Source organism: Pipistrellus kuhlii, unplaced genomic scaffold (assembly GCF_014108245.1).
Source record: "Pipistrellus kuhlii isolate mPipKuh1 unplaced genomic scaffold, mPipKuh1.p scaffold_m20_p_2, whole genome shotgun sequence".
Taxonomy (NCBI): Eukaryota; Metazoa; Chordata; class Mammalia; order Chiroptera; family Vespertilionidae; genus Pipistrellus; species Pipistrellus kuhlii.
The window spans coordinates 144,681,359-144,708,567 of NW_023425515.1; the positions used below are offsets into that span (position 1 = coordinate 144,681,359).

The window sequence follows — 27,209 nt, forward strand, 5'->3', positions numbered from 1 at the left end:
AGAGCTTGTGACCAGCATGCACCCTTTCTAAATGTGGCATCCAAATCCATCAGAGATAATTCAGTTGTGATTACATAAGATTCAGTGCCTGAGATTAGCTTCTGCATACTAGAAGGACACTGTTTTGAGAGTTGAAAGACTTGAGGTTAAATATCTAATACTATGTGACTTTGGATAGTTATTAACCATTCTGAGTTTCAGTTTTCTAAGCCTCAAATTGAGTTGTAGCATAAAAAGAATTAAATATGTCTGAAGCTTCTCAAAACTGTAAAGTATTTTACAAAGTAACAATCTTATAATAATCTATACTACTAAGTGTATCCTGGATGTGAGCTCTCTGAAATTATAGTCAAATGCTTTACTAGTTTGGTTTAAATTCTTTATAAATTAGGGATTCTAGCCACTTATCTATTGAATAGTATCTTGTGAGAACCCAAGATGCTCTTTGAAAGGGGAAAAAAATGAAACAAAGCTTCAAAAATTTTTAAAAATGCTTCATGAGCTAAATATATTGAAATGATGGATAATAAATGCCAACATTATGATGTACATTATCCTTTGCTTTCAGGTGGATGGTTCATACTCTTTGCTATCATGCTACGGTTGGTGGCGGCTTGCCCTGCATCATGTTCGGTGTGCACCAAAGACGTAACCCTCTGTCACCAGCTTACCTATGTAGTAGGTAATTACACCAATGACTAAAAAGCAGTGTTCAGAGTACCTGGCAAATTCATTGCCATGCTTTTCAATGTACTGACTGCTTTCTTGGCTCAGCTTAAAGAGATAAACTTTTAAAGAGAAGCCATTCACAGTGACTAAAGACTGATAACATTATATTTTATTTTCCTGTTCCTGGTGGTCTCAACCAAGCTAAAGGCTTCCAGAGGTAATTGAGATATTTTGCTATTATATGAGAACTAGAGGCCTGGTGCACAAAATTCATGCACCCATAGGGTCCTAGGCCTAGCTGGCGATCAGGGCTGATTGGGGCCAGGCAGATTGAGGCTGAGACGACCAGGGCCTGCTAGCAGTTGGGTGGGTGGGGGAGGGACCACCGGAGGTTGGCTGAACTTATGGCAAATAAGTTCTAAATATATATATATATATTGGGTAGATACCACCATGTCATATAGCTACACTTTTTTTTTTCTAAAAGAAAAAAAAATAGATCACTTTAATTATATTTTTGTCCACACTTTGTACAGATTTGAACTCTACCACTAGCTGAAAGAAATATCAATGAATCAGAAACCTGAAGTGCAATTGTTCAGCATTAGTGAGATTAAGTGATGTACCAGCAAAATAGATTATTATCAAAGTGCATCTAATTTTGAAAGTCTAGTCTTTTTTATTGGTGGTAAATGAGCTGTAGAAATGCTAACAAGATGTGCTGCCTGTATTCATTATATATTGCTTGCTTAAGTCAACAATTTAATAAGACACCTTATTAACAAATTTGAGGAGAATGTGATTTACATCCTGATATCCAAGAAGAGATAAACAAGTTATAAATTCCACCAATGTAAAATTTTCAGGAATAAGTCTGAGTTAAGATGGAGTGGAAGAAAATGATTTCTTTCATTTCTAAAATGGAAATTAAGCAGTAGCTGTTATTGCCATTCCTGACAGGAGAGAGACAGTTTCAAGGCTAGTTGGTTGAACACTGTTTTCAATCAGCATTGAATGCATTCCTGCCCTCTCAATTGTATTTCCTGACTTCACTACATTTGTGTGTGTGTGTGTGTGTGTGTGTGTGTGTGTGTGTGTATATATATATATATTAACCAGAGATAGCTGCTGTCTATAAGAAACAAATAGTGCTCATTTACATTGCTGCACCTCAGTATCATCCTTTTCATTTACAGAATGCCAGCACTGTGAAGTTAAATTTCATAAACAGAGAAGTAAATGGATGACTTGTGAGTGGAGCATCCAGCTAGTCCTAGACAAGAAGTAATTGACAGAAGCCATAGTCTGTTCCCTCGGAGTCCACAAATCTCTAGAGGACTGAGGATCCATAGAAACTAAACTCCTTCAAACTGTATCAAAAACAATGATGAAATAAAATGTCACACTGGCCAGAATTAATTAAAATTCAAATAACCAGTAATACATGCTAAATTTAAAATACCATGACTTAAGGTTGTTTGTGTTGCAAAGATGGGAGAAATTCTTACAAAGGAGGCACTGTGAAAATCCTTTGTCTTTTACATTTTTTAATCTCTTTGTGTCAGGGATACAGTCTGAATTTCCTTGGGGAATTGTGACTTGCTTCCCTCGTGGTTGATTGTTCTAATATCACCTGTAGACCTCCCAGGGACAATGGGCCCTTCCTTCCTTCTGACACTGTCAGTTGCAGTCAAAACAATTTTAGCATGATAAAGATGTGTTACAATAACTCCTGATTATAATATATCTTTATTAAGTTAAAAAGCTTTGATTTCTAATGACAGAGCTGTGATGGCTCAGAGGTGATTATGGTGAACGGATTTAACAGTTGGAAGCCCTGAGTACCACCTGTCATCACATGACAGACTTTATTGGAGGGAACAGATATTAGACAGGAGGCCAAGATGGCCCAGACTATAATGAGAACCCCACTGACACACCCTCAGGTTTGTGTGGAGAGAATAGATCCTCTACTGAGTTGCCAACGTTTAGCCTGGAGCTAAAAAAGCAGATACCAGGGCTCCTTCTCACTCCCCACCCCCGCCCCCACCCCCAAAGCACACCTTTGTGTTTGACAGAAAAGAGACTGACTTCACAGCACACATAGACATGCTTTACTCGGGGGGAAACTGGCCAGCAAGCTCAGACATGGCCTGGGCTCTTGGGTGAACCGATCCTGGGCCAGCGGGCTGCAGCGGTCAGTACTCACAGGGAGAAAGCCTGAAAAGCCACCTTCAAAAAAACCCATCAGTGATGATAATCCCAGACAATGAATTAACTTTGACATGTAAAGGAACAGATGGGTTTCTGTTTCTCAAATAAACATGTCGCCGTAACAAAGAATATAAAAAATCCATCATTCTGATAAAGAGCCCAGCTTCCCCTTTAACTGAGAAATCAGGGCATCGTTTCCGTGTTGTGTATTGTTCCGGCCCAGGTGATAAGCTTGTGCACAGGGTGTATTGATGATCTTCGCTCTCCACTCTCCTCCCCTCCCACTTGGGTGTATCTTGCCTCTTTAACCTGTGATTTTTCTTCCCCCACAGCAGCCCCTGTGACCACCAGAGTTTTGATCAGCACGGATGGGTCCCTCTCCTCTGTAGGGAGCGCCAATCTGTCCCTCCTGTTCAATCTGGCCCTGCTCTCCCTGAGCAGAAACGGCATCCAGGACGTTCAGGAGGATGCCTTGCAAGGCCTTTCGATGCTGCAGACGCTGCTGCTGGAGCACAACCAGATATCCAGCGCCTCCCTGCCGGACCAGGCCTTCAGCGAGCTGCGCAGCCTGCAGGTGCTGGCGCTGAGCAGCAATGTCCTGCGCACCCTGCGCGGGGCCTGGTTCCGAAACACCGGGGACCTGACGCGGCTCCAGCTGGATGGCAATCAGATCACTAATCTGACAGACAGTGCTTTTGCAGGCACAAATCTCCGCAGTCTCAGGCATCTGGATTTATCTAACAATTTCATTTCCTACGTCGGGAGGGATGCCTTCCGGCCCCTGCCGCAGCTGCGGGAGGTGGACCTTTCCCGAAACAGGTTGGCCCAGATGCCCGATGTGTTCACTCCACTGAAGCACTTAATCCTCCTGAGCTTAGATAAGAACCAGTGGAGCTGTACTTGTGATCTCTACCCCCTGGCCCGGTTTCTAAGAAGCTACATGAAGTCTTCTGCTCGCAAGCTTAGGAATGCCAAGGACCTCAACTGCCAGCCATCGCCCGCCGCTGTGGCCGGTACCAACAGTGTGCTGAGGCTGTCTGACACCAACTGTGATGCCAAGGCTTCCAACCTCACTGTGGTTCTGAAGGACAGGAGCCCTCTCCTCCCGGGGCAGGATGTGGCCCTGCTGACTGTCCTTGTCTTTGCAGGTAGACCAGGAAGAAGTATACCCGTTCTTCTCCCTCCTCTCGTCCATATTCTTGTTAACATATATTTTACTGATTTTTTACAGAGAGAAAGGGAGAGAGATAGAGAGTTAGAAACATAGATGAGAGAGAATCATCAATCAGCTGCCTCTTGCACACCCCTCACTGGGGATGTGCCCGGAACCAAGGTACATGCCCTTGACCAGTATTGAATCCGGGACCTTCCAGTCCGCAGGCTGACGCTCTTTCCACTGAGCTAAACCAATCAGGGCTCTCTTGTTCATATGTTCATATTCTTAACGAACACTAAATGATGCCTCACTCAGGCAATCAGGAAAAGCAGGGCTTGTGGAAGGGAGAGTGTATCAACAGACGTAGGAGGAAGCTAGCTGATTTGGCACAGGTTATAAGAATGCCCTGTTGCAGAAAAACTCTCTACCATAAAGGAAACAACCTTGCCCCAGAATTCAAGAGCTCTAGTCCCGGTATAACTAGCACTGTGATCCTAAGTTAACTTGCTTTGTAGACATCAGTATTTTTGTTTGTAATGAGGGAATAGTATCTAGAGTTTATCCATAGTCCATATGCCAAAGAAGACTGGTGTATCCATGAAGAGGCTGGGAAAGAGGAATTAGTAAAATTATGAGACATAGATAGTTTCTTCAAGGCACTCACATATGTGTGCCCCTCTTGTTGTGGTAAGAGTCAGTGGGCCTTACCAAGTGCATGAGGAGATGCTCTTATGGCAATCATTGCACCCTCCTCTTCAGGGGTCATACAGCACAGCAATGAAGCACATGAGCTCTGCAGTTGGATTGCCCAGGTTTGACTCCTGGCTTTGCTCTTACTTGCTGTGTGGTTTTGGGCAAGTCATTGACCTCTCTGTACCTTGGATTTCTCATGTTTGTGGTTTTGAAATACAAGATTTCTGTTTGTCTCTTTCTAAAACTTGGCCCATACCTTCACAGACGGATGGAGAGGAAAATATTCAACCCTTTAAATTTTCATAGTAATTTTTTAAAAATTAAATCATGTATCAGCTGTCATTACATCTCACTGAATGAAGGATATTAAGTGATTCTTGGTGTCATTAGTGAAAGACCAAATCTGCATGAGATTTCTGGAGTTATCTCTCTCATTGTGCGGTCTCCCCCTATTTTCCCAGTGCATGGTAAAATCCTCTGCACCTGTGGTAACCATGGTGATGGGAAGTGTGTGTGTGTGTGTGTGTGTGTGTGTGCACGTGCACGCGCGTGTTGGGAGGAGGAGAGGAAGGCTTTCCAAATCTGGAATACTAGGAACTTACATCCAGGACTGGAATGATGTATTTTGAATATGAACTTTAAATAATCATTCCATAGCAGATTTCCAGCAAATTAATTGAACATCAGGTTTTTAACTTCTAAGTTACACTTATAATCAGGAAAGATGGAGACCAGCATCAGATCTAGACAGAGGAAGTACCACTAAGCCACAATCAAACTCACTCAGAAGTCAATTTAAATTCTCTAAGAAAGATAAATTGTTTTAAAAACTATGCAGCCACGTCAGTAATTATGTGTGCTAAGAAATAATTTACTATAAAAGACTGAACAATAGGACAGTGGATAGTTTTTTCTTAAATGTGCTTCTTAGAATACCATTTCTAGAAGATAATTAATAGATATTGCAATAAAAACAAACCCAGATGCACAGATAAGCACATACGTTGTGGGTTTAAATAGGTTTGGGCAACAACAGATTAAGCACAGTGCAATGGGCTTCTTTTCTGCAGTGTTTCCCATGGGCTTTCCTCTGCTAACCAGCACCAGGAATCTAACAGGAAGATGTAATGCAGAGCATTGCTCAAACTTATTGACCATAAACACTTTTTGTCACAGAGGATTTCACTGAATTACATTTTGTAAGACATCGTTTTGGAAATATTATAACAAGGGTAATTTTAAATATCTTTGGAGTATCTGTTTTCAGAGAGGATTTTGCTAAAAGTTAACAACTCTGTATTAGTGTAGAGAAAGATACAGATTCTAAGGATTCCAAGATTTTGTCAAAATGATAGGAAGCTTAATTTGCATGAATAAATTCTGATAAATTATAAACATAGCTATATGCATGTTGTGTTATAGTGTGAAATTATAAAAATGTATTTTCCATTGAGTAATTGTTAAAGATACTGTATTGAAAAGGGACTCTTCTATTACAAAATTGACTTTTTTTAAAAATATAAATTTTATTGATTTTTTACAGAGAGGAAGAGAGAGGGATAGAGAGTTAGAAATGTAGATGAGAGAGAATCATTGATCAGCTGCCTCATGCACACCCCCTATTGGGGATGTGCCCGCAATCAAAGTACATGCCCTTGACTGGAATCGAACTTGGGATCTTTCAGTTCGCAAGCTGATGCTCTATCCACTGAGCCAAACCGGTTTTGGCCAAAATTGACTTTTGATATCAGTTTATTCCATTAAAATCAGTCCTTCTGAAGTAAAAAGTGTGATCACATATCTATGCCTATAGATTGTGGCAAAAAAGACTTAGAATGCTAATTTGGCCTCTGATTCCATTTTCTTCCTCAGTTATAGATAAATCATCAACTTATCTAATAAAAGAATTATATGCAAATTGACCATCACTCCAACACACAAGATGGCCACTCCCATGTGATCAAAGATGGCTGTCCCATGTGGACACAAGATGGCCAGCAGAGGAGAGCAGTAGTGGTGGGGACCAGGTCTCCTGCAGGAGGGGTGGGGGGGAGACCAGGCTAGTAGGGGAGAGCAGTTGGGTGGGAAAAGGCTGCAGTAGAGGACAGTTGGGGGGACCAGGCCTTCAGGGTAGGGCAGTTGTAGGGGACCAGGTATGCAGGGGAGAGCAGTTTGGGGGACCAGTCTTGCAGGGGAGGCAGTTGTAGGGGACCATGCCTGCAGGGGAGGGCAGTTAGGGGCAACCAAGTCTGCAGGGGAGGGCAGTTGGGGGCAACCAGACTGGCAAGGGAGGGGAGTTAGGGGGGACCGGGCCAGCAGGGGAGGGGACTTAGGGGTAACCAGGCCGGTGGGGGACCAGTTAGGTGTCAATCAGTCTGGCAGGGGAGTAGTTAAGGAGTGATCAGGCTGGCAAGCAGAAGGGGTTAGGGGCAATCAGGCAAGCAGGCATGTGAGCAGTTGGGAGCCAGTAGTCCTGGATTGTGAGACGGCAGTCAAACATCACTTGAGGGGTCCCAGGTTGGAGAAAGTGCAGGCTGGGCTGAGGGACACTCCCATCCCTGTGCACGAATTTCCTGCACCAGGCCTCTAGTAATTAATAATAATATAAATAATAAGATTAGTTAATTTAAAACTAATAGGTGATTATTTGGCACCAAACTCTGACATCTGGATACTTCTTATTCTATTTCCTGATGAATAAACAGAGAAAGCTTTCATGAAGCTGTAGGGTGGTTTTAATACTTCAGTAAGAACTTAACATTAATTTTGTTTCTTATTTTGTTTCATTTTTCCAACTCAGAAAGACTGTCAGAACATTTTTTAAAAATAGCAACAATGCCCATGGCAATGAAAAATCAACCATCTTCTTAATATCATGTTCAGTCTGCCTACAAGCTCCATTGGTTGCTCTTGCTCTCTGCACAAACTGAAAATAACCATACTGGTCCAGTGATGCAGCACAGACGTAGCTCTAACATTAGCAGTGCTTCCTTTGCCAATCAGACACAATTAGAGGGGAAATTTTACCCTATAATCAGATTATGGCTGTTCCATTTCAATGTCTGATGTCTATATTTAAGACAATTTAGATATTTATTTTCTTTGTTGTTTGGTTTCATACTTGCATCAGTCATACTCTCTTTATTATTTGTTTTTTGGAATGCTTTTATCTAACAGCTGACTGTTGTACGACATGTAGGATAATACAAAACTCAAATAACAGAGCAGCAATCATAAGCATAAACCAAAGAGACTAGTCATTGAACTTTACTATATTAAAACACTGGAAGAAACATGTCACATATGTTTTGTCATTTAATCTCTGGATGGTATTAATTATCCCTATTTGGCAGAGATGGAAAATAAGGCTCGGAGAGGTAAGAAAAGTTGCCCAAGAAAAGTGTCAGAACAAAGCTTTGAATCTTGAGTTTTCTTACTCCATGTGAAAGAGACAGTGTATCAGAAATTATATTATTTTCATGCATTTTTAACATCTGAAAACCAAAGCCCGCCTTTGGAATAAATCAAACTCTAGGACTTGGCAATAAAATTATTCTGATATAACTTTTGCTACTATTTTCCAAAAATTTGTGTCTTTAATAGAAATTAAATTATTTCAATATGTTATAGCACTCTCTGAGAGTGTATTGTTGTCAAATAAATTAAAATGGGTCTTATAAGACCTCAAGATCTAATAAACTACACAAAGTTTGGAGAGTTTTACCAGAAATTGCCATTCTTTTTGGCTAATCTTTACCTTTAACAGAGAAAAAATGAAAAAGCAAACAAACAAAAAAAACATGTCTGACACATTCCCTTTTCTTTCAGGTTCAGAAAATATCATCATCTCTCTATTAAAGTTATCTTCCATGGAAGAGAACTAGAACTCTCTGAGCCTAGAATGTTATCATCTCATTCACATCTCTTATCATCCATTCATCTGGAAATGTCATTTACAGAAAATGGAATCCTCTGGGGAAACTGACTTGCCCAAGGTCACACAGCAAGTTATAATCAGAGCTAGATTTAGGATATGTTGCTCCTAAATCAATACTGACACCATGTCCTCCTGATCACCATTTTGGGGAATTGTAAGATTAGAGCACTCAGCGCTTTTCATTATTAGAATTCATAAACAGAATTCCTCTGTTTATTTAAGAATATTCAATAAACGTTTCCAGAGTACCTCAACTGTGCCAGAGTTATGAACACTGGAGATACAATGTTGAATAAAATAAAATGTTTATCTTCTCATTGCTTAATTCTAGCAGGGAAAGACAGACAGTGAACAAGAAAATAAGTGAGCAGAGTAATTTTATGATACATTTTTTTCATAATGTATGAGATTAAAAGAAATCACTGTGATATAGAGGGAGCAGAGGTATAACTCATAGGCTTTGGTTTGAGCATCTAGGTGGTTGATGATGCCATCTGCTGAGATGGGAAACAGTAAGGGAGAAGCAGGTTAGACTTCACACTTGTGGTTAGGTTTGTGATCCAAAACCTAATGATGTTAAAACATCAACTTTAAAATTTTATTCAGAGGATAAACTATACCTACGTAAGACAAGAAACAACAGTTCCAGGGTTTCTAACTCAGATGTTAATCATTTTGTTGTGGATATTCATAGAAGGGAGGGATTTTTGCAAGATTCAAAAGTAGAAAATATATCAATACATTTGGAGGTATTGATTTAGATTCTAAAGGGTAACTAAAATTCAAATAAACAGAGGTAGGAGAAAGTATCACAAGCATCACCAAGAGCATACACAAAGGCTTAGAAGTACATTTTAAGATGAATAAACTGAAGAGTTTGAAAAATAATAAATAGAAGAGTTTGAATGTAAAAAATAATGAGACACAAGGCTAGGAAGGGAGGCCATAGCCTGTTGCACCACGCCTTGAATATAAGGAGTCTGGCCTTTTGTAATTGGAAGCCAATGAAGGTAGTCTGAACTAGGGGTGAGTCTTTAGGGATGCTCAAAATACAACAATACCACGTGAACTCAAGTTTTCTTTTTGAGGAGGAGATCATGGTATATAATTACTTCAGGGTATATCCTTAATGTGGATTACTTTAGAGATTGGCTGTGGGATTGAGAAATGGGAAATTTGGAATTAAACTGGTTGCCACAGGCAGGAAGATAATTATAATGCAGGAATTATTTAAATCAAGTTTATTTCAGTCCATGTAAAAAGACTTTTCATTTTTTTTTTTTTTTTTTTTTTTTTTTCCTGCTGACATTGCTCAGTGGTTGAACATCAAACTATGAACCAGGAGGTCACAGTTTAATTCCAGGTCAGGGCACATGCCTGGGTTGTGGTCTTGATTCCCCAGTGTGGGCCGTGCAGGAGGCAGCTGATCAACGATTCTCTCTCATCATTGATGTTTCTATCTCTTCCTCCCTCTTCTTTCCTCTTTGAAATCAATAAAAAATATTTATATTTTAAAAAGCCTTTTGTTCTACCAAAGGCATTCCAGATGGTATTGTTTTTTTTTTTTAAATCATTTTAAATAGAGACAAAGTAAAGATCTAAATGAGAAAAGAGAACTTATCAATAATACTAGAAACCAGGTGCACAAAATTCGTTGCAAGGGTGTGTGTCCCTCAGCCCAGCCTGCACCCTCTCCAATCTGGAACCCCTGGAGGGATGTCTGACTGCCCATTTAAACTGGCAGTCGGACATCCCTCCCATATCCAGGACTGCTGGCTCCCAACTGCTCACTTGCCTGCCTTCCTGATTGCCCCTAACTGCTTCTGCCTGCCAGCTTGATCACCCCCTAACCACTCCCATGCCAGCCTGATTCATGTCTAACTGCTCCCCTGCCAGCCTGTTTGCCCCCAACTTCCCTCCTTTTCCATCCTGGTCACTCATAACTGCCCCCCCCCCCCCTCCTGCAGGGTTGATTGGCTCCAACTGCTCTTCCTTGCAGGCCTGGTCCCTCTCAACTGCCCTCCCTTGCAGGCCTGGTGCCTCCCAACTGCCCTCCCCTGCTGGCCATCTTGTAGTGGCCATCTTATGTCCACATGGGGGCAGGATCTTTGACCACATGGGGGAAGCTATTGTGTGTTGGAGTGATGGTCAATCTCTTTTATTAGATAGGATAGAGGCCTGGTGCATGGGTGGGGACCAGCTGGTTTTCCCTGAAGGTTGTCCCAGATCAGGCTGGGGGTTCCCTTGGGGTGTGGGGCAGCCTGGACAAGGGGCCTGTGGTGGTTTGCAGGCCAGCCAAGCCCCATGGCAACCCAAGTGGAGGCCCTGGTATCTGGAATTTATTTACCTTCTACAATTGAAACTTTGTAGCCTGGAGCGGAGTCAAGCCTCCTGCTAGCTCCATGGAGCTATTTCTTTTTGAATTTGTTTACTTTCTATAATTGAAACTTTGTAGCCTTGAGTGGCAGCCTAGGCCAGCAAGAGCAGGCGGAAAGCTTGGCTTTCTCTGTTGCTGGGGAAACCCAAGCGTCCCTCCGGTTCTCTGCAGCTGTAGCTATTTTTGTTGGGTTTATTTGCATACTCACTCTGATTGGCTGGTGGGTATGGCTTGTGAGTGTAGTGGAGTGATGGTTAATTTGCATATTACTCTTTTATTAGGTAGGATCACCTTTGTCTGAATTGACATTTTTCTACATGGTGATAGATCTCCCATCCACTCAGATGCCCTTTAGGCCATCGACCTTGAAATCTGTGGATTTCACATTTGGTGATTTCGATGCTTCTTCCTATGATGTTATCTTTTAATGGTCTTTCTATTTGTTGCAGGGGCTGTTGGTCTCACTTGCCTAGGCTTAGTTGTATTTAACTGGAAACTCCAACAAGGCAAAGCCAATGAACCCACGTCAGAAAAGCTTTACTGCAGAACCTTTGGTGCATCCCTGTGTGCTCACGAGGCAAGAAATTACCACGCTAAGGGATACTGTAACTGCCACTTAACTCAGGAAAGCAAGATAAAGGTCATGTCCATTGTGGGGTCCAGAAGGGAAATGCCACCTTTACAGGGAAGCAGCCACCAAGCGTCACTGACCTCTGAGTCCACAGCCCTTGATGAACCATTTAGAAACCTGAAAGGGAAGGACCAGGAGGCCGACAGCACTGTCGTTGGCCTCGGTGGCAGATTGCTGCAGTCAGGATGTTCAGCGCCTCCTGGGAGCACCGCGGTTTTTAATGGAGCAGGCTTGCTTACAAGATATTGTCCAGAGAGAGCTGAACATCTAAGGGACCTGGAGCCTGGGGAAGTCCAAGCTCAAACTCTCCCACGGCACGTAACAAGAACAATAGGTGAGTTGTCTTGTTTGAGAAAATCCCACTCCATTTAAATTACTCTGAAGCAGGAAGGCTCTTTGAATTTCCTTAACAGGATAATAAAAGTCAATGTAGTGCCAGTCTATTCCTTTTCTAAAAAAAAACTGCATGTCTGTACATGGGTGCATGCATGCATGTGTTTGTGCATGCATACGTGCATGTGTGTGTGCCTGCATGTGCATGGGTTTGTGCATGTGTGTGCGTGTGTGTGTGTGTGTGCGCGCATGTGTGTTTGGGGTTAGAAAACTCCCCACCCTCTCAGCAGCTGAGAGTACTTCCTGTGCCTATTGTAAAGAGAACTTTTTGATCCAACACCTAACGATGTTGAAAAAAAAAATAAAAGAACCCTTTTAAATAGCAATAGTGCTGTTAAGATTTATGGGAGGCTGAATATTGGCTCCCATTCCAACATCCTTCGAGCTGTAATGCCAATTCTGCAGTAAGCAACCTTCCCGGAGCATGACATGTTAGAAGAATGGGCCTTCTCATGCTAGTGATTCATTTCAGGAATGATGTCAAGACACATACTTTGCTTGCTGAGCTGTCAGCGATGATAACTTCCCAGTCCAGGCAAAGTCAGGACTTAATTCATTGTCCCATGTTGGGAGCCAAGTGAATCTGGCCGTGACATCTCCCCACTGTACATGGGCGATGTCAATATTTAGGTGGAGGCAATGAATTAAATGTCTTCCTTTTTTCTTCCCGAATAGTAAGGCGATGCTTTCAGGCTCAGCCGTGAAACTTTGACAGCTGCTCTGTAAAGAGGCTCCTGTCATTTATCTGAATTGGTTCACAACAAGCAGAGCTTTCTCTCAGAATCTGAATGACAAGGTACTCAGTGTACCAAGAAATTCCTGCCACGGGGATCTGGGCCTCAGGATGGGTTTGGGGACAATGGGAAAGGAAATAAAACTGGATGTTATTTCACGTGCAGCATAAGGCAGGGTGTGAATTTATTCCATCGCATTCCCAGAATCTAGTTTTTACTAGTTTCTGGGGACTGATGATTTGAGTCAAAAGAGGAATGGCTGAGGAAAGAAAACATCTGCCATAAAAATCAGATCAGATTGGTTTATTTTATAAAGAAAATAAGCTCTTAGCCTTTTGATAGAATCATACCTTAGCCATATGTTTCATTTTAGCTTTGCCCAAGGCCTTAACTTCTCTGTGGGAAAAATCACACCTCAAAGGGAATATGGTCCCTTAACCATTTAACACCCAGTCCCCTGTTTCACACAGAGAACAATGGCTGGCCAAACCAATATGATTACTTTTCAGAAAGATTTGAAATCCTGTTACAATGCCAGGCCTTGAACAAAAGCTGGAGAGGTCAGCTATTTGAGGAGAAAACAACCAAGGCCATCCCTGCCCCAGAGCAGACCTCAGGAAGAGGCGGCATCACTCTGATGGTGCCTTCTCATCTGGAAGCAGAGAATGATAATGCCTCAGGGGTAGAGGAGCCTTTAGAGAGGATCTAGTTAGATAGTTCTTGATATTTATCTCTGAGTCGTTGAACTCTTGTTAGAATCTGATAAAGGCTACAAACTCTTTCTCCGGAATAATTTTATACCCACATAAATTTTACACCGCATAAAGTTATATCCACATAAAGTTCCCATTTCATCTCCTCTTCTGATATCCAGACAGTAAGTGGCTTTTCCAAGGTCACCCAGGAGGCGGAAGTCAGACCTTTGATAATATTAGGTGCTCGTCTGAAGTCTAGTGTACCTCCTCTTTCTATCAGTGAACAAATACTTCTTTTTTCCTTTGTGTAAAGCAAATAATTTCACAAAATTTTGAAAAAGTATACTGCTAAGATGTAATTTTAAACTTAATATTCCCTGTGATTAAGAGGATAAGGCTTAGTGTCGGACAGATTACAGTCCAGTTGTGCCCATATCATTAAGTTGACATGTGACTGGCAGAAAACATTCAAACTCCCTTAGCTTTTCTTTTTTCTTCATTTGTAAAAGTGATAGGTTAATAGGATTTGTCCAGTGGATTAAGATTCTCTTGATTATGACATGAGATAATGAATGTCCAATATTTAGCACAATGCCTGACTCTTAGTAATGTTTTTGTCATTAATTTATTTAACATGTGTCATTAACCTGCACCATATAGAAGTCCCAGGCAGGGGTTTTTGTAACACAGATCAGGCCACATTCTCAAATTATTATTCCCGTAACAAATATTTAGTGAATACTGCATTAAGTGTTGGAATATTAATCAGTTTTTGATAAGTCCAATAGTATCACAAGTATTTTTCTTTTGTTGTTGAAACTTAAAACTTCAACACTACTCAATATTCTATTACATTCTTTCTAATATTTTGTACCAACTGAGAAATGAATGCAGAAAAAAAAACTTACTATGGCTATTTGAAAAGGATTTAAGATTTCAGTATTCATATTTAAAACTAACTTAACAACTAATGAAAAGATATACAACTATGAACATGTTTATTTCTAATTCCACAGCTTTTAAGTCAGCACCCCAACTGATTAAAATGTGACCACAGAGAATGCCATTGCAAACACACCAAATTGCCATATGTCCTTTGTGGGTTTGGTTAAAAATTAGAACATATTCAATAATTGCCATAATCAGAGGAATACTTTTTACGCCTCAGATAAGGTTTCTAAGCATCTGTTTAGTTGGGTCATAAAACTCTGCTCGGTGTTATATTACTGCATTTATTGTTCTGCAGATATCAGCCGTGACATATTTAGTAGAAGATATGCAACATCCGCTTCAGCCTTGGCAAGAGGAAGTCTTGAAAAGCATTTAACAAATGAGTCATGGCAGCCTCCAATGGAAAAAGGAGACAATGGTGTAAAACCTCATAGGCAGCGACGTTTTATTACAAGCTCATCATCCAAGCCTTGTGAGCCTGAGGGACACTATGCACAGAAGATCTTTCAAAAACATAGGTCAACATACGATGGTCCTTGTGAACTGTTAAAACGGAGCAAGCCTAAGCATTTTCAGCCAAACAATTCTCTTATCTGCAAATATGTGCCCTATGACCAATTTAATGATTATGCAAAAGAAAGGAAGCCAAATCATCGAGAACATTCCAAGTCTGAGAAAGAGCAAATCCAAATTTATAAAGCCGTAGAAAAATTCCTTAGGAGTGAAGATAACATGGAGTTATCAGGGTTATGGACAAATACCAAGAAAATGTATTCCCCTAAGAATGTTAGCTCCCAAGATCCTGATTTAGTTGAAAAAGATAGGTTGGTGACGTCAACTGAAGCACCAACCCATTTGAAACAGAAGAAAATTCAAAGTAACCACCTGACCAACTTGAATCTCAAAAAATCTAGCAGTCCCAGAGAGAGAATGGGAGGAAGTGGATGCTTTACTGATGCCCAGATTCCGAAAAAAAAGAGAAGGGATCAATCCGGACCTAGAGGGAAAATTAAAAAGCAAAATTTAAGGATCAAATTAAATTTACACCCTTTTAGAAAAGTCAGAGTCCATCCAGAGAAGTCCTTGCTGGAACTCCCAAAGAAATGCAAACAAGTACTATCACCTCCTAATACACTATCCAAAGCTTCTGAGAAAGGAGCCAAAATAAGCCTGTCTTCTGCAGATTTCCCCCACCAGAGTGATTATGTTGCAGTCACCTCAAAGAGGCTGCCTCTCCAACAGGCCCTGGATCAGACCCCCTGTTACAATAAACACACTAAAAAGGCTCCTCTGCTCCACGCTAACAGCTTCTCTGCAGTCCCCCAGAGCTCCATGGATGGTGACTGTCAGCCTCCTGGTCCCATTCCTGAAGGAAGCCCTGTAACAGTGCCTGGGCTCACACCCCAAGCAGCTGAATGTAGGCACGCACACTCTCCATCCTCATCTAAGCAAATGGAGGGTGCCACTCACCTCACATCGGTAGTTTCTGGTTATTTACCAGCTCCTCCGGAAAACACAGGAAGTGATCTTTTAGCATCTGGCCATCCCAGGGGGGCTGCCGAGCAAGGGGCAGCAGAGCCCTCGGAGCACACAGAGCAGGACACATCTGTGACCAGGGAGCTAAACCAGATTTCTTTGTCCTCAGAGCATCAAGCACAACTTGTCTGTATCCACAAGACTGACACTTACACGGAACATATTTCTGATGAAAATCAAATGTTACAACATGCGGTGCAACGCTCGAGTAATGAACAACTGGGAAATGAAGAAAAAATGTTACCGACTAACCCCCAAATATCACATCAGATGATGGAGAGTTATGTTATGGATGAGGGGACTGATATAGAAAAAGTACTTCCTAAAACAGGAACGTATGATTCTGCTCTCATTCCCCAAATGCAATCCAAGGATAACCTAACATTTATGAAGACAAATTCAGTTTGGTACCAAAATAGACTAGAACTCCCCAAGGATGTCGGCACGTCTCTTAGGACTCAAGGCATTTGGCATCTACCCAGTAGTGGCAAAAAAGACACTGACCGCACACATGCATTGCCCAGAGATGATGGCACCGAAGTGCCAGAGATAAAAATAGGAGGGAAAGAGGAGGGGGAAATGCATGATAAAAGCAAGGCGAATTCTAGTTTGTTAATTCAGACCAGACAGAATACCTTAAAAAGCACCACAAAAGAAAAGTAGCAAACTTGGGAAAATGGAAAAAGTCAAACTCTTACATTACATGGTTCAAGTTCTGTTGGGATGACAATTATAGCTGAGGATTTGAGGATCACGAGTTCCCATGGAACCAAAAATAGACTACCTCCTAGTGAAACAGATCTTCAAATAAATAGTAACATGCACGGTTTGACATAGGCTCAGAAAATTCATCCAGATAAAGATAACAGTGCACCCAGAGAAGGCGCAGTGACAGGGGAGACACGTGGAGCACGTTCCTCTTACCACAGTGAAAAGACATTTAGTTTTGAGGCAGAAAATGAGGTGCCTCTAATTCCTAGAAGAAGAAATGAAGCTGAAAACTCTGCTCCAAAACACACACTGAATCCACCATCTGCAGAATATGCGACTGCATCACCTTTGGAGGCAGAACAAAGTGAGCAAAATAACTCAAATAATAATCATGTTCTACCTTAGCTTTCTTCAAAAGGACACACAAACATCCCCAGCCTTCGCATGCATTTCAAATACATTATTTTGGAGGGGAAAAAAAGTCCTCAGTGACTCTGTTATCAATGAAATAAAAGTAAATGGTTGAATAGAATGCAAAAATCAAAGATGGAGCCACAAGATGTGTTTGACACAATTAATTGAGTTTTCTTCTCTAAGGAATGGAAAAAATGGGAAGGAAAAGTATAGCCTAGTCCTGGAAAAAGAGACTAAAAAAAAAAAAAAAAAAAGCTTAAGCAAATGAAAGATTAAAGTACTCGAGCAGATTTACCCTTGATGTTTATTTTATGGAAATTATTATACACATCTCAATTAGTGGTATTACAATATTGCTTTCTACAGAGATGGTTATATATTCATATTTGTGCCTGATCTGCTTTCCTAATTGTGGTATGAAAATAAAAACTGAGCTTTGCTTATTAACTGTAATCTCATTGATATGCATATTGGTATATTTCAGCTATTGGTGACTGTTCTGTTGACAATTATGGTAGGTCTTAAGTAGAAGTCTTTAAAACCTGTTAATTCTCTAGTCTAAGAGAAAAACAAACAAACAAACAAACAAAAAAACCTCAAAAAACCACTTAAGGATTTCTGTAAAATCCTATAAATCCACTAGGTGGAGATCTTGGCTTCAATCGTTTTAGAAGAACAAATGGAGCTTCAAGACCAACACAATGGGGCCTGAACAAAAGGAATTTTAAGGGGCTTTATTGTCAATTGTTATTAAGGATTTGAAAACTAAATAATCCATTAATATATAAGCTTTCAAGGTTTGATTTCTTTAATTTCTCATGCCACTATTGTTTGGTGTGAGTACTCCTTCTTATGCACAGAAATTAAATGTGCTTATAAATATTAGATTTAAAAGTAATGGCAGAATAAGCATTTCTCATTCAATGCCACATTTATTTAAAAGATAGAGGGGTACTCAAATATCCCAGTAAACTTTTTAAAGCATATCGTCAAGGCATAGACTATTTTCCATTTCATATGGGGGCGGGGGGAGAGAAGGTTGCAAAGGCAACTAACTTCCTTTTCACCTCTACATCTGTCTAGGTCTCTATGTCTAACAGTTGGCAATATTAAAAAGCTTACAAGATCATTAGAACAATGGAAATAATGCGTACATGCCCCATTTTTCTTCTATTTTCTTTCCTATTCAAAACTGCCAGCAAATGACAATTTTCTTATTTTGAAAGCCCCTAACCTTATGCTCTCTCTTCTTTCTCTTTTCTCCCGGGATCCAAAATTTTCTTGGTTTTACCTTCCAACTCCTCTCCCCTCTATTTTTGTTCCGACTCTCTGCTGGAGCTTCCACCCTGGGCCATCTGTCCGCCTCCCCCGTTCCCACTTCATTTTGTTAACCACCTTGAAGGTGAGAGCAGCGTCTCTGCTGACTTCTTGCCCGATAACTTTATTCTAATTGGCAGCTCCCTCGGTTGTGCAGAACAGGTTATTTTCTTCCTTGTTAGCTATCTTTTCTTTTTCCTTTGCTTGGTTTTAAGCACCTTCACCTTAATGCAGAGCTTTTGGTTTTGTTCTCCTCTCTCTGCCGACAATATCCCTGGTATGGATGGGCCTAATGAGTGCTCTGGTCCCTGGCAGCCTCTCAGAAGTCCCGGACTCACAGTGCTTGGAACTCTTTTCTCTCTCGCATTTCCCAAGTCCAGTCTTTCACCTCCTTATGATGTTATGTCTCCTTTGAAGTAGTTCTCAGGTTTCCCCCTGCTTCTGAATCCCCATGGTAACCATTGTAGTCTTTGTGTTGTAATCAACTGGATTACTGCACTAGCAGCCTGCTGGATGCTCTGACTTCAGTTTCTTTTGCTTCCGTTCAGCCCACTCATTCTTTGTCTTTATGTGGCACAAATTACCTGGGGTGCTTGTTAAATCGCGAGCTCCCACTCTATGGCAGAGGTTTTGATTCGGTAGATTTAGAATAGGGCCCCAGAATCTTCGTTTTAACAAACATGCCAGGGTACTCTGGAGCAGGTAATATGCAACCCACACGGGAGGAAACAATGTTTAGCTCTTCCAAAGCACACTAGCAGGTAATGCAGTGCCTGCCTCGCTATGGAACTACATACACTTCTTCAAATGAATAAATATTTCATACCAAACTCAATTTAAAAAAAAAAAACTTTTTTAAAATCCTATTTCTTCACTGCTTTCGAGACAAAAATATACGTGCCAATAATTCCATGTCCAGATTTCCTATTCGGGTTTCCAAGGCTTTCTAAAATCTGATCCCATTTTACTATGAGGACTTTCTCCCACCTCTCACTGTTTTTCAATAAGCATTTCCCATCTCCAATAGCTGGCATTCTCATTTTCTTTTAACTTTATGGATCTTGATTATGTTTTATCTTTCTGGGTCTTCACTTCAGAAGACACACGTATGAAAACAATAAGGTGCTTCGAATTCAAGAATTGAGGCAAAAGTGGACATATGAGAAAAAAATGAGTGGTGAAGTTGATGATCTAAAAAATAATGACCAGGACAGCATGATGTTAGTGTCTTAGATCTAAAGATGAATGGTTTCATATAGTGCCTGGTATAAGACCTAACCCCTCAGTGGCTACAATGTTTCAATAACTGAGTGTCCCCTGTGTATTCTCACAACAAATTTGCACTGTTCTCTTTTTGGGGATTTTTTTTTGTTTTTGTTTGTTTGTTGTTTGTTGTTTGTTTTTTTTATCTTTCACCAACTACTTTATTGAGCAAACTCCTATTTATGTTTATGATCTCAGCTCAAATGTGTTTCTTCCAGGGGGCCTTATCTGACCTGCACTAGCTCTGTGCTCCCTACTTGTTAGTATTCCTTAGTGTATATTCTAATCTTTTTTTCCTCTATCTTAGCTTGTACTTTAATATGCTTATCTGGTTAATGACCTTTTGACCACTAAGCCTTGAACTCCATTGAGAGCACATCTGCATGGAACCCTAGCACCTATTCCTGGGGCTGCATACAATAGAGATTCAATAAATAATTGTTGAAGGAAAGAATGAAAACTAGCCCATTGTTCCTCACTATCTGCCCACTGACATGGTGAAGACCATACTGGGCCATGTAATGATGACTCAGGCATGTCACATACAGAAGAAGATCAATTGCATAATGCTGCGGTGGATACCACAACCAAGCCAGAGTCCACCTGAGTGACAAGCCCAGATGTTGCCAATCAGTGACTTTGCCTACTCTGCTTTCTCCTTATTCCTTCCCTGAACCTCATTCCCAGAGCCCAGACGTATGCTTAAAAGTCTTCACTGCTAATCAATAAAACATTTCCACTAAGTACTTGATTTTTGGTCTCTTAGTGTGAATGTGTGTGTGTGTTAGTGCATATAATATAGTATATTCCCTCTTTTGGCCCCATTCTGATTCTCTTTATCATTCCCCAATCTTAGGCATTCATTCTATCCCCCAAAATACTTTTAGAAGCCTCTAATGACTGGCTTTTATCTCCAAATTAAAACTTCCACATGCCCCTTACCTGTAATCATGAAAAAAGTCAATTCATAAAAGCAAAAGGGCTCATCTGGACTATTATTTTATGGTATACCTTGGAAGAGCTCACATCCCACATAGAGAAGAAAATTCTGGATTAGGTACTTGGCATATTTATTTCTAGAAAATATACCTAAAGTTCATATGGAGAGACAAGGAAAGCTTATCCCAAATTATCTTAAGTTGTGCAATTTTTAAGACATGTTTTTCTGGACATCAAAGTCCAGGTGAGATGATTGGAGGCACTGATAACCAGTAGTAATGTTCATTCATTTACTCAACAAATGTTTTTTAGCATCTACTAGGTATGGTTCTGGGAGCTGTGAAAGAAAAAAGCCACATGCTAACCTGACAAGCTCAGGGGAGGCCTGCATGGCAGTCCTGCAAACCCAGAGACCTAAGATAACCACAAAAGATGGTTTGAAAATTAAATATCTAACAGGTTATAGCAGGTAGTCATGTCCCAGATATTCTCCCAGACAAAGATCAACTTTGATCTTTTTCTGAGCCCATTTGCCTTCTGCCTCTAAGATAACATATCTGTGAGATGTCTGGGTAACTTGTAACTTCCCTTTTTCCGGAGCCCCTGGGGAACAACCAAAAGTGGTGGGTGCCAGAACAGATGCCTCAAATTCCTTCGTTATCATGTTAATTGTTCCTGCACTCACCTGAGTACACGTCCCTCATTTTACTTTTTATCCAATCCCAGGACTTTCCCACCTCTTTGCTTTCTCCCGCCTCCTTACTCCATCACCAATGAATTTCATGTAACCCACCTATGTCCCTCCTTTGATTTCGGTGTATAAATAGAGAAATGTAACCCGCCATTCTTTGGAGCATTATCTCAATCAGTTGAGGTTCTGCTTCCTGGCAATTGTCGAAAGTAAGGCTCAAATAAACTCTTTAAAAAATTCTTTACAGGTTTCAATGTTTTTTTTCTTTAACAGAGCTGAGATTATAACAGCAAACAAAACAAAATGAACAAACAAAACAAGACCATAATTTTATGAAACTAACATTCTGGTAGTGAGGAAAGATTCTACACAAATAAGTATGTAATCTGTCAGATTGAGTGGACAGGAGTAGAAGTTATTTCTTCTGAGATACTCAATTCATGTCCCATAATAATCCTCATTTTTCTTTATAAGAGCTCTCTGTGTACTTGTGGGATTGAGTGTGGACTTGGTCTGGGTTTTGCCTTTTGAAAATGAACAGGGAAGTTGCTTTTTCCTTCCTAACATCTGGACTAGGGCTTCTTCTATTTCTCCTACAGTGAGATGTTTTCTGAGATAACAATAGTCTCCCTCTTTTTCTACTTCTTTTGTTGCCAAAGAGAGATAAAATGCCTGGAAAGGATCAGAAACAAAGACTTACAAGAAAAAGACAGTGATAACTAGGGTGGTTGGAGCAGGATGAATAAGAGCTGCTAGGCCTTTCTGTATATGGAGCTCCAGTGTGAAGAATGTGAACTAATTCTCTCCGCTCAGAAGAATCAATGTGGACTGACGTCTAGACACAAGGATTTCAATTGACAACAAAACCGACTGTCAGGAGGACTCTTAGACACTGTACTAAACTGCTCTCAGGAGAGGAGTTGTGGGATCTCCTCCTTTGTCAGTCTCTGAGGACAAAGTAGACATCAGTCTGCCTGGTACAAATAAGAATCCTTTCCTGCAGACAGATGGTCTGCGAATTCATTCTGGGGTTATGTGACTATTTCCTTTTACTCTCTTAGATCAATGATCATATTTTAAAATGGTTACCTACCATATTTTACTTATTCCTTCCATAATATCAATCCCTTCATTTGAACTCTAAATCTGTGCTCTTAACCACTTTATCAGAGCCACTCAGTTAGAGAAGGACTAGGGCCAGTCTGCTGCCTCCTCCTGGACCCAATGCTGTAAGGCCCTCTTGTCCCAGGGCCTCCGTCCCAAGGCCTGTGTTTTTTTCAGAAAATGACTAACTCTGGCTGAAGTATAGTTAATAAAATTGCAGCTGAGATGAGAGTGTGAGTCATCTGTCATCCCCTGGCTTTTCTTTTACTAATCAGTTGTGAGAAACATTTCAAAATCAGAGAGCAGCGGTAAAAAAAAAATGAGCTACTCAGACTTCTTGAGGCAATTAGTGATGAAAGAGCAGAAGGCAGATCAGTCTTCCTGCCTCAACAGCCTTAAAATACACCCTGAAAGAAGTCTTTGGTGTTACACTATTTGTGACAGATTTTGACCATAACACATTTTCTAGGAGGAAATAGAAATGACTCACTTCAGGACATGCATTCCACCCTCGCATCAGCAGAGATGAGATGGGCTTGGGAATCGAATAGCCAATGGGAGGTCTGATGTGGTGGTAAGCCATGTCTGCTGCTGCAGCCGCTGCGAACCAAAGGATCACATCAGTTTTGAAGCTCACTTATTCATTTCAAGAAACATGAACAGGCAACAACGATCAAGGATCAATCTGTACATCGTCAGGAGAGAATAAAAAAGAATTCTATAGTTTTTTAAAAGGGTAAACAAAACATTGGGTAATTTGATACTAAAAGTGTATCTTATTAAATTCATTCATTTAGCTGTTCAGTCAACAAATAGTAGGCAGAGGGAATATGAACAGGAGCAAAGGAGCATACAAAGGAACATGTAGATAGAAAGTGATTGAGTGTGTGTGTCTGAAGGATAGGGTACATACATGATGTTATAGGAAATAATGACTGAAAGGCAGATTAGACCAGAATGTACAATGCCATAAATCTCAGGCTGACAAACTTACTCTCTATATAGCCAGATATGAGGTGCCACTGAACTTTGCCCTTTGAATAACTTGGGCAGTATAGGTTATTTTTTAAGCTCAAATCCCATAACTGGTTACAAGAATGTTAGGGTTTTATTTTTTAATATTTATAGATATTAAAAATATCAGAGACTTCAGATTCATTTTTTTAGCTAATACCACTCATTGATTGAAGTCCCTAGTGCTGCCTGCCTGTTTGTATTTCTGAATATTGCTCATCTCGAACTCCCCATTACTGTGTTATGATTCTTGGGACTTTGCTGCAGATTACTGATTGTTAATTATTTTTCTGTTCTGCAACCGGTGATTTCTCTACTCCCTTGAAAACCAAGCTTATAGCTACTTTTATTAAATACATTTTGTATCAGGCATCATGGTATTTATAGACATAAACTCTTACAATCCCCCTAAAAACTGTGCAAGGTAGGGTGTGTGTTACTGTTATGTGTGGTGTGTATGTGTATGTAATAAGTTTTTAATTTAGAAAAAAATTAAATATAACTAGTAGTTGCTGTAGCCCATAGTTCCAGATTCTATGCTCTCTTTGGTTCACATTGAAAACACTGTGAACAACACATGAAGCTCTTTTTATTCCCTAGAAAAATTGCTCTGCACCAGTGAGAGGCTCAAGATCCAGGGCATTGCTGCTTCCTGTCTTCTAGATTGTGATGTTATAAGCATCTGTCTATATCTTAGTATCTTGAGGTCTGACCTCACCCACTATTTCTCCACCTTAGTTTTCTCCAATTAAATTCTGTTTACAGATTTGATCTAGTGAAATTATATGCAGTGTAACTTACTATTTATTGGTCAGTAAAAATTGGTATCAAATTTTGCCAAATGTAAAATTTACACTTATTTTTTGTAGAATCTTAGATAATTAAGAGAATAAGAAAGGATAAAATTTTATTCAGAGGAAACAAGTGCTAAAATATTTTGAATACATCTTATATAATATTTATATAATTGAGCTTATGTCTTATATACAATTATGTAATACTTTTCCCCTTAAATTAAATATAAGCTTTTCCAATGTTATTAAAACTCCATGTTAACATATTTTTAATGACTCTACATTTAGTGTGATTTGCTTAATCATTCCTCAATTTTAGGTTGCTTAAATTTGGCTGCAAACACTTCAAAGAGTGTCTTTTCAATATGACTTCCTTGATTTCAGAGATTACTTATGATATTTTGAGAGGTGAAATTGATATACCTAAGAGGATAACTAAAGACTTTTAATATATCCTGTTAAATTATTTTCCTGAATAATTATGCTACTTTATAAATTCAATACCAAGTGTATAAGAAGGTTTTTATTATACCTGCACCAGAATTAGGTTTCCTCACTTTATGATGGATTCTGCTAACATGAGAGATAAATATGTCAGCTCATTTGTTGTTGTTAATTTTGTTCTTTGATAAATATAAGGCTTAATATTTTTCCAAACATTTATTATTTGTCTTTGAAATCTTAGTTCATGCCCTTTACCTGCCTACCATTTTAATATTTCATTGCAACAGCTGTTCTAATTATACAATGATTTCAGATAGAGGGCAGTTAAAAATTTCATTTTCTCTTTTTTCCCCAATTCCTTGGTAGAATAGTTGCACTGTCACATTTGCCCACGATTTCTAGCACTATCAGATAGAGTTATGGTTGCTAACACTGAGGAGAAAAAGAAAGGCCAATCAGATCATATGTAGCAAACTTAACATGACATAAAATGTGTCTTTTGTGTTACAAAAAACTAGGCATGTTAGGCTCCTTCCATGGCTACTCGACTATTTCTCATTATTTTTGGAATGTGGTAAATAAATAAGCAAACAAACTGATGACCATTTGGATATTGTTGAGCTGGAGCAGCTATAAGCACATAAACCAGTGTAGTGCACATATTTAAACTAATTATACACATCCTAATGGGTGGGGAGGGACTATTCATAAAGTGTGTTAAACTCAGATGCAGGTGCCAAACGTCTCCTCTGAAACTCTTTTAGTCACTGATATCAAGTATATAAAGTTACTTGTTTGCTTCTTGGCAGTGCGTCTGGAAAATCGGTTTAGGATGAATAATATTTAATTCTTTATTATTCAAAGTAGATTCTGCAAGGCCTTGGCATCTTCTTCTCCCTTTTGCTTTATGCACTCTTGGCAGTGGTGCTACTCATTAGCCCCTCCGCCATAAAGCGGGTAACTCTACATGAGGGGTCATGGGATTGAAATTTGTCACCTTTGAGATTGCTCTGTCAGTCTTGCCTAAGTGGCCATGCTACACTAACAGCTGGGAAATTTTCTGGTATTCCAGATTAAGAAAAGTTACTGTAAGGCCATTAATCATATCTTGATTGCTACATGAAATATGTTACATGATTTATGTAAATGTTGGTTTCTACTTTCACAAAGAAAACTTTGCTATTAAAAGAGAATAAAGCCACATTAAAAATATCAATAACTTTGTATTGAGCAGCTATTCTTTCATCAGCACTACCCTGAAATAATTATCAATGGTTTAGTACAGTACAATCTAATAGCTTCTAGAGTAGGGCTGTTGGATAGAATGTTTTGCAATGATGAAAATGCTATTCTGTTCCGTTTATGATGGTAGCATGTGGCTACTAGGCACGTAAAAATATGGCTAAATGTAACTGAGAAGCTGACATTTTAATTTAATTTTTATTAATATGAATTTAAATAGCTATGTGTGTCTGATGATGTCCAATTCTAGAGCATCATTGTTTCCCACTCCCATTATCCCCAAAGAGGTTGAATTAAAACACAATTTTGTGAGTCAGCCTCAAGGATTTACACAGCACTGCTGTCAATCTGTGGATTCCAGTGCTTCAGTGTTTTTTATTTTATTTTATTTGTTTGTTTTGTTTTGTTTTTTTTGTATCAAAATGTTATCAAGAAAATCAAAGCTATGATTAGAGATTGCCAGTGTTCTCTCTCAAAAGAGGCCAGTGAAAAAGAGACCAGGCATTAGGCATAACATGTGATAACCTTCATTCATTTATTCATGTGACAAAGTGTATTGAACATTCTATCTGAAGGACAGTAGGCTAAGAAAAATAAACAAAGTGTTACACTTTTCAATAAAATATGGTGAATAGATGCTTAATTAATGAAGAAATGAGTTGCTGAATTTTTCCTCTGCCTTTCATGGTTCACTTGTGAAATGTGACTTCTTTTCCCTGGAGTCCTCTTTCCTTCTCTCTTTTCTTGCATTACATCTACTGTCACTTAGGTCATAGTTTAGATGATGTCTCCTGGGTACCCTGCCTATGTCCTGCCACCACATCCTGTGCTACAGTGGCACATAATGCTTTACACTTCATTACCTCTTCGCTTGTTTGCCTCTGCAAATCACAAGTTTCTTGAGGTGAGTGACAGTGGGTTTTCACCATTGTATCTCCTATGCTCAGCACAGTGACAGGCAATTAGAAGTCATTCAATAGATATGCATCAAATGAATCAATAAATGAGATAATTCAACATAAGGGCTCCCTGGAAATAATATAGATCATGGTAAACAGAAGTCAGGAAACAGTATTTGTACAAACAAGTGAAGATGAAGGATTGATGCCAATTAATATCTTGCTCATTATTATGTTTTTAGGACCAAGAATAAATCCTATTCACCAAGAAACATTGCAGAATGAATATAATGTTTAGTTTAATATCAACTTACAATATAATCAGGTCAGTTATTGAGATTTGGCAGCATATTTAGTACATAATCTTTTGTTCAAAGCCTTTGGGGAGGAG

General features: G+C 39.7%; 2 protein-coding genes across 2 annotated transcripts in view; one reads left to right on the forward strand and one right to left on the reverse strand.

The window, feature by feature from the left end:
- The window catches only part of LOC118723395 (serine/threonine-protein kinase TNNI3K), a 287,655-nt gene that overhangs the window by 60,685 nt on the left and 199,761 nt on the right, over positions 1-27,209 (reverse strand). The window contains exon 21 of the mRNA XM_036445648.2: positions 22,916-23,025. Coding sequence (XP_036301541.1) covers positions 22,916-23,025 — 110 coding nt within the window. The remainder of the gene's footprint in view (positions 1-22,915; positions 23,026-27,209) is intronic.
- On the forward strand, positions 508-17,667 carry LRRC53 (leucine rich repeat containing 53). The gene is given in 4 exon segments (XM_036445647.2): positions 508-682; positions 3,216-4,031; positions 11,496-12,011; positions 14,746-17,667. Coding segments are annotated over 4 exon segments (3,855 nt in total). The 5' UTR covers positions 508-516; the 3' UTR covers positions 17,103-17,667.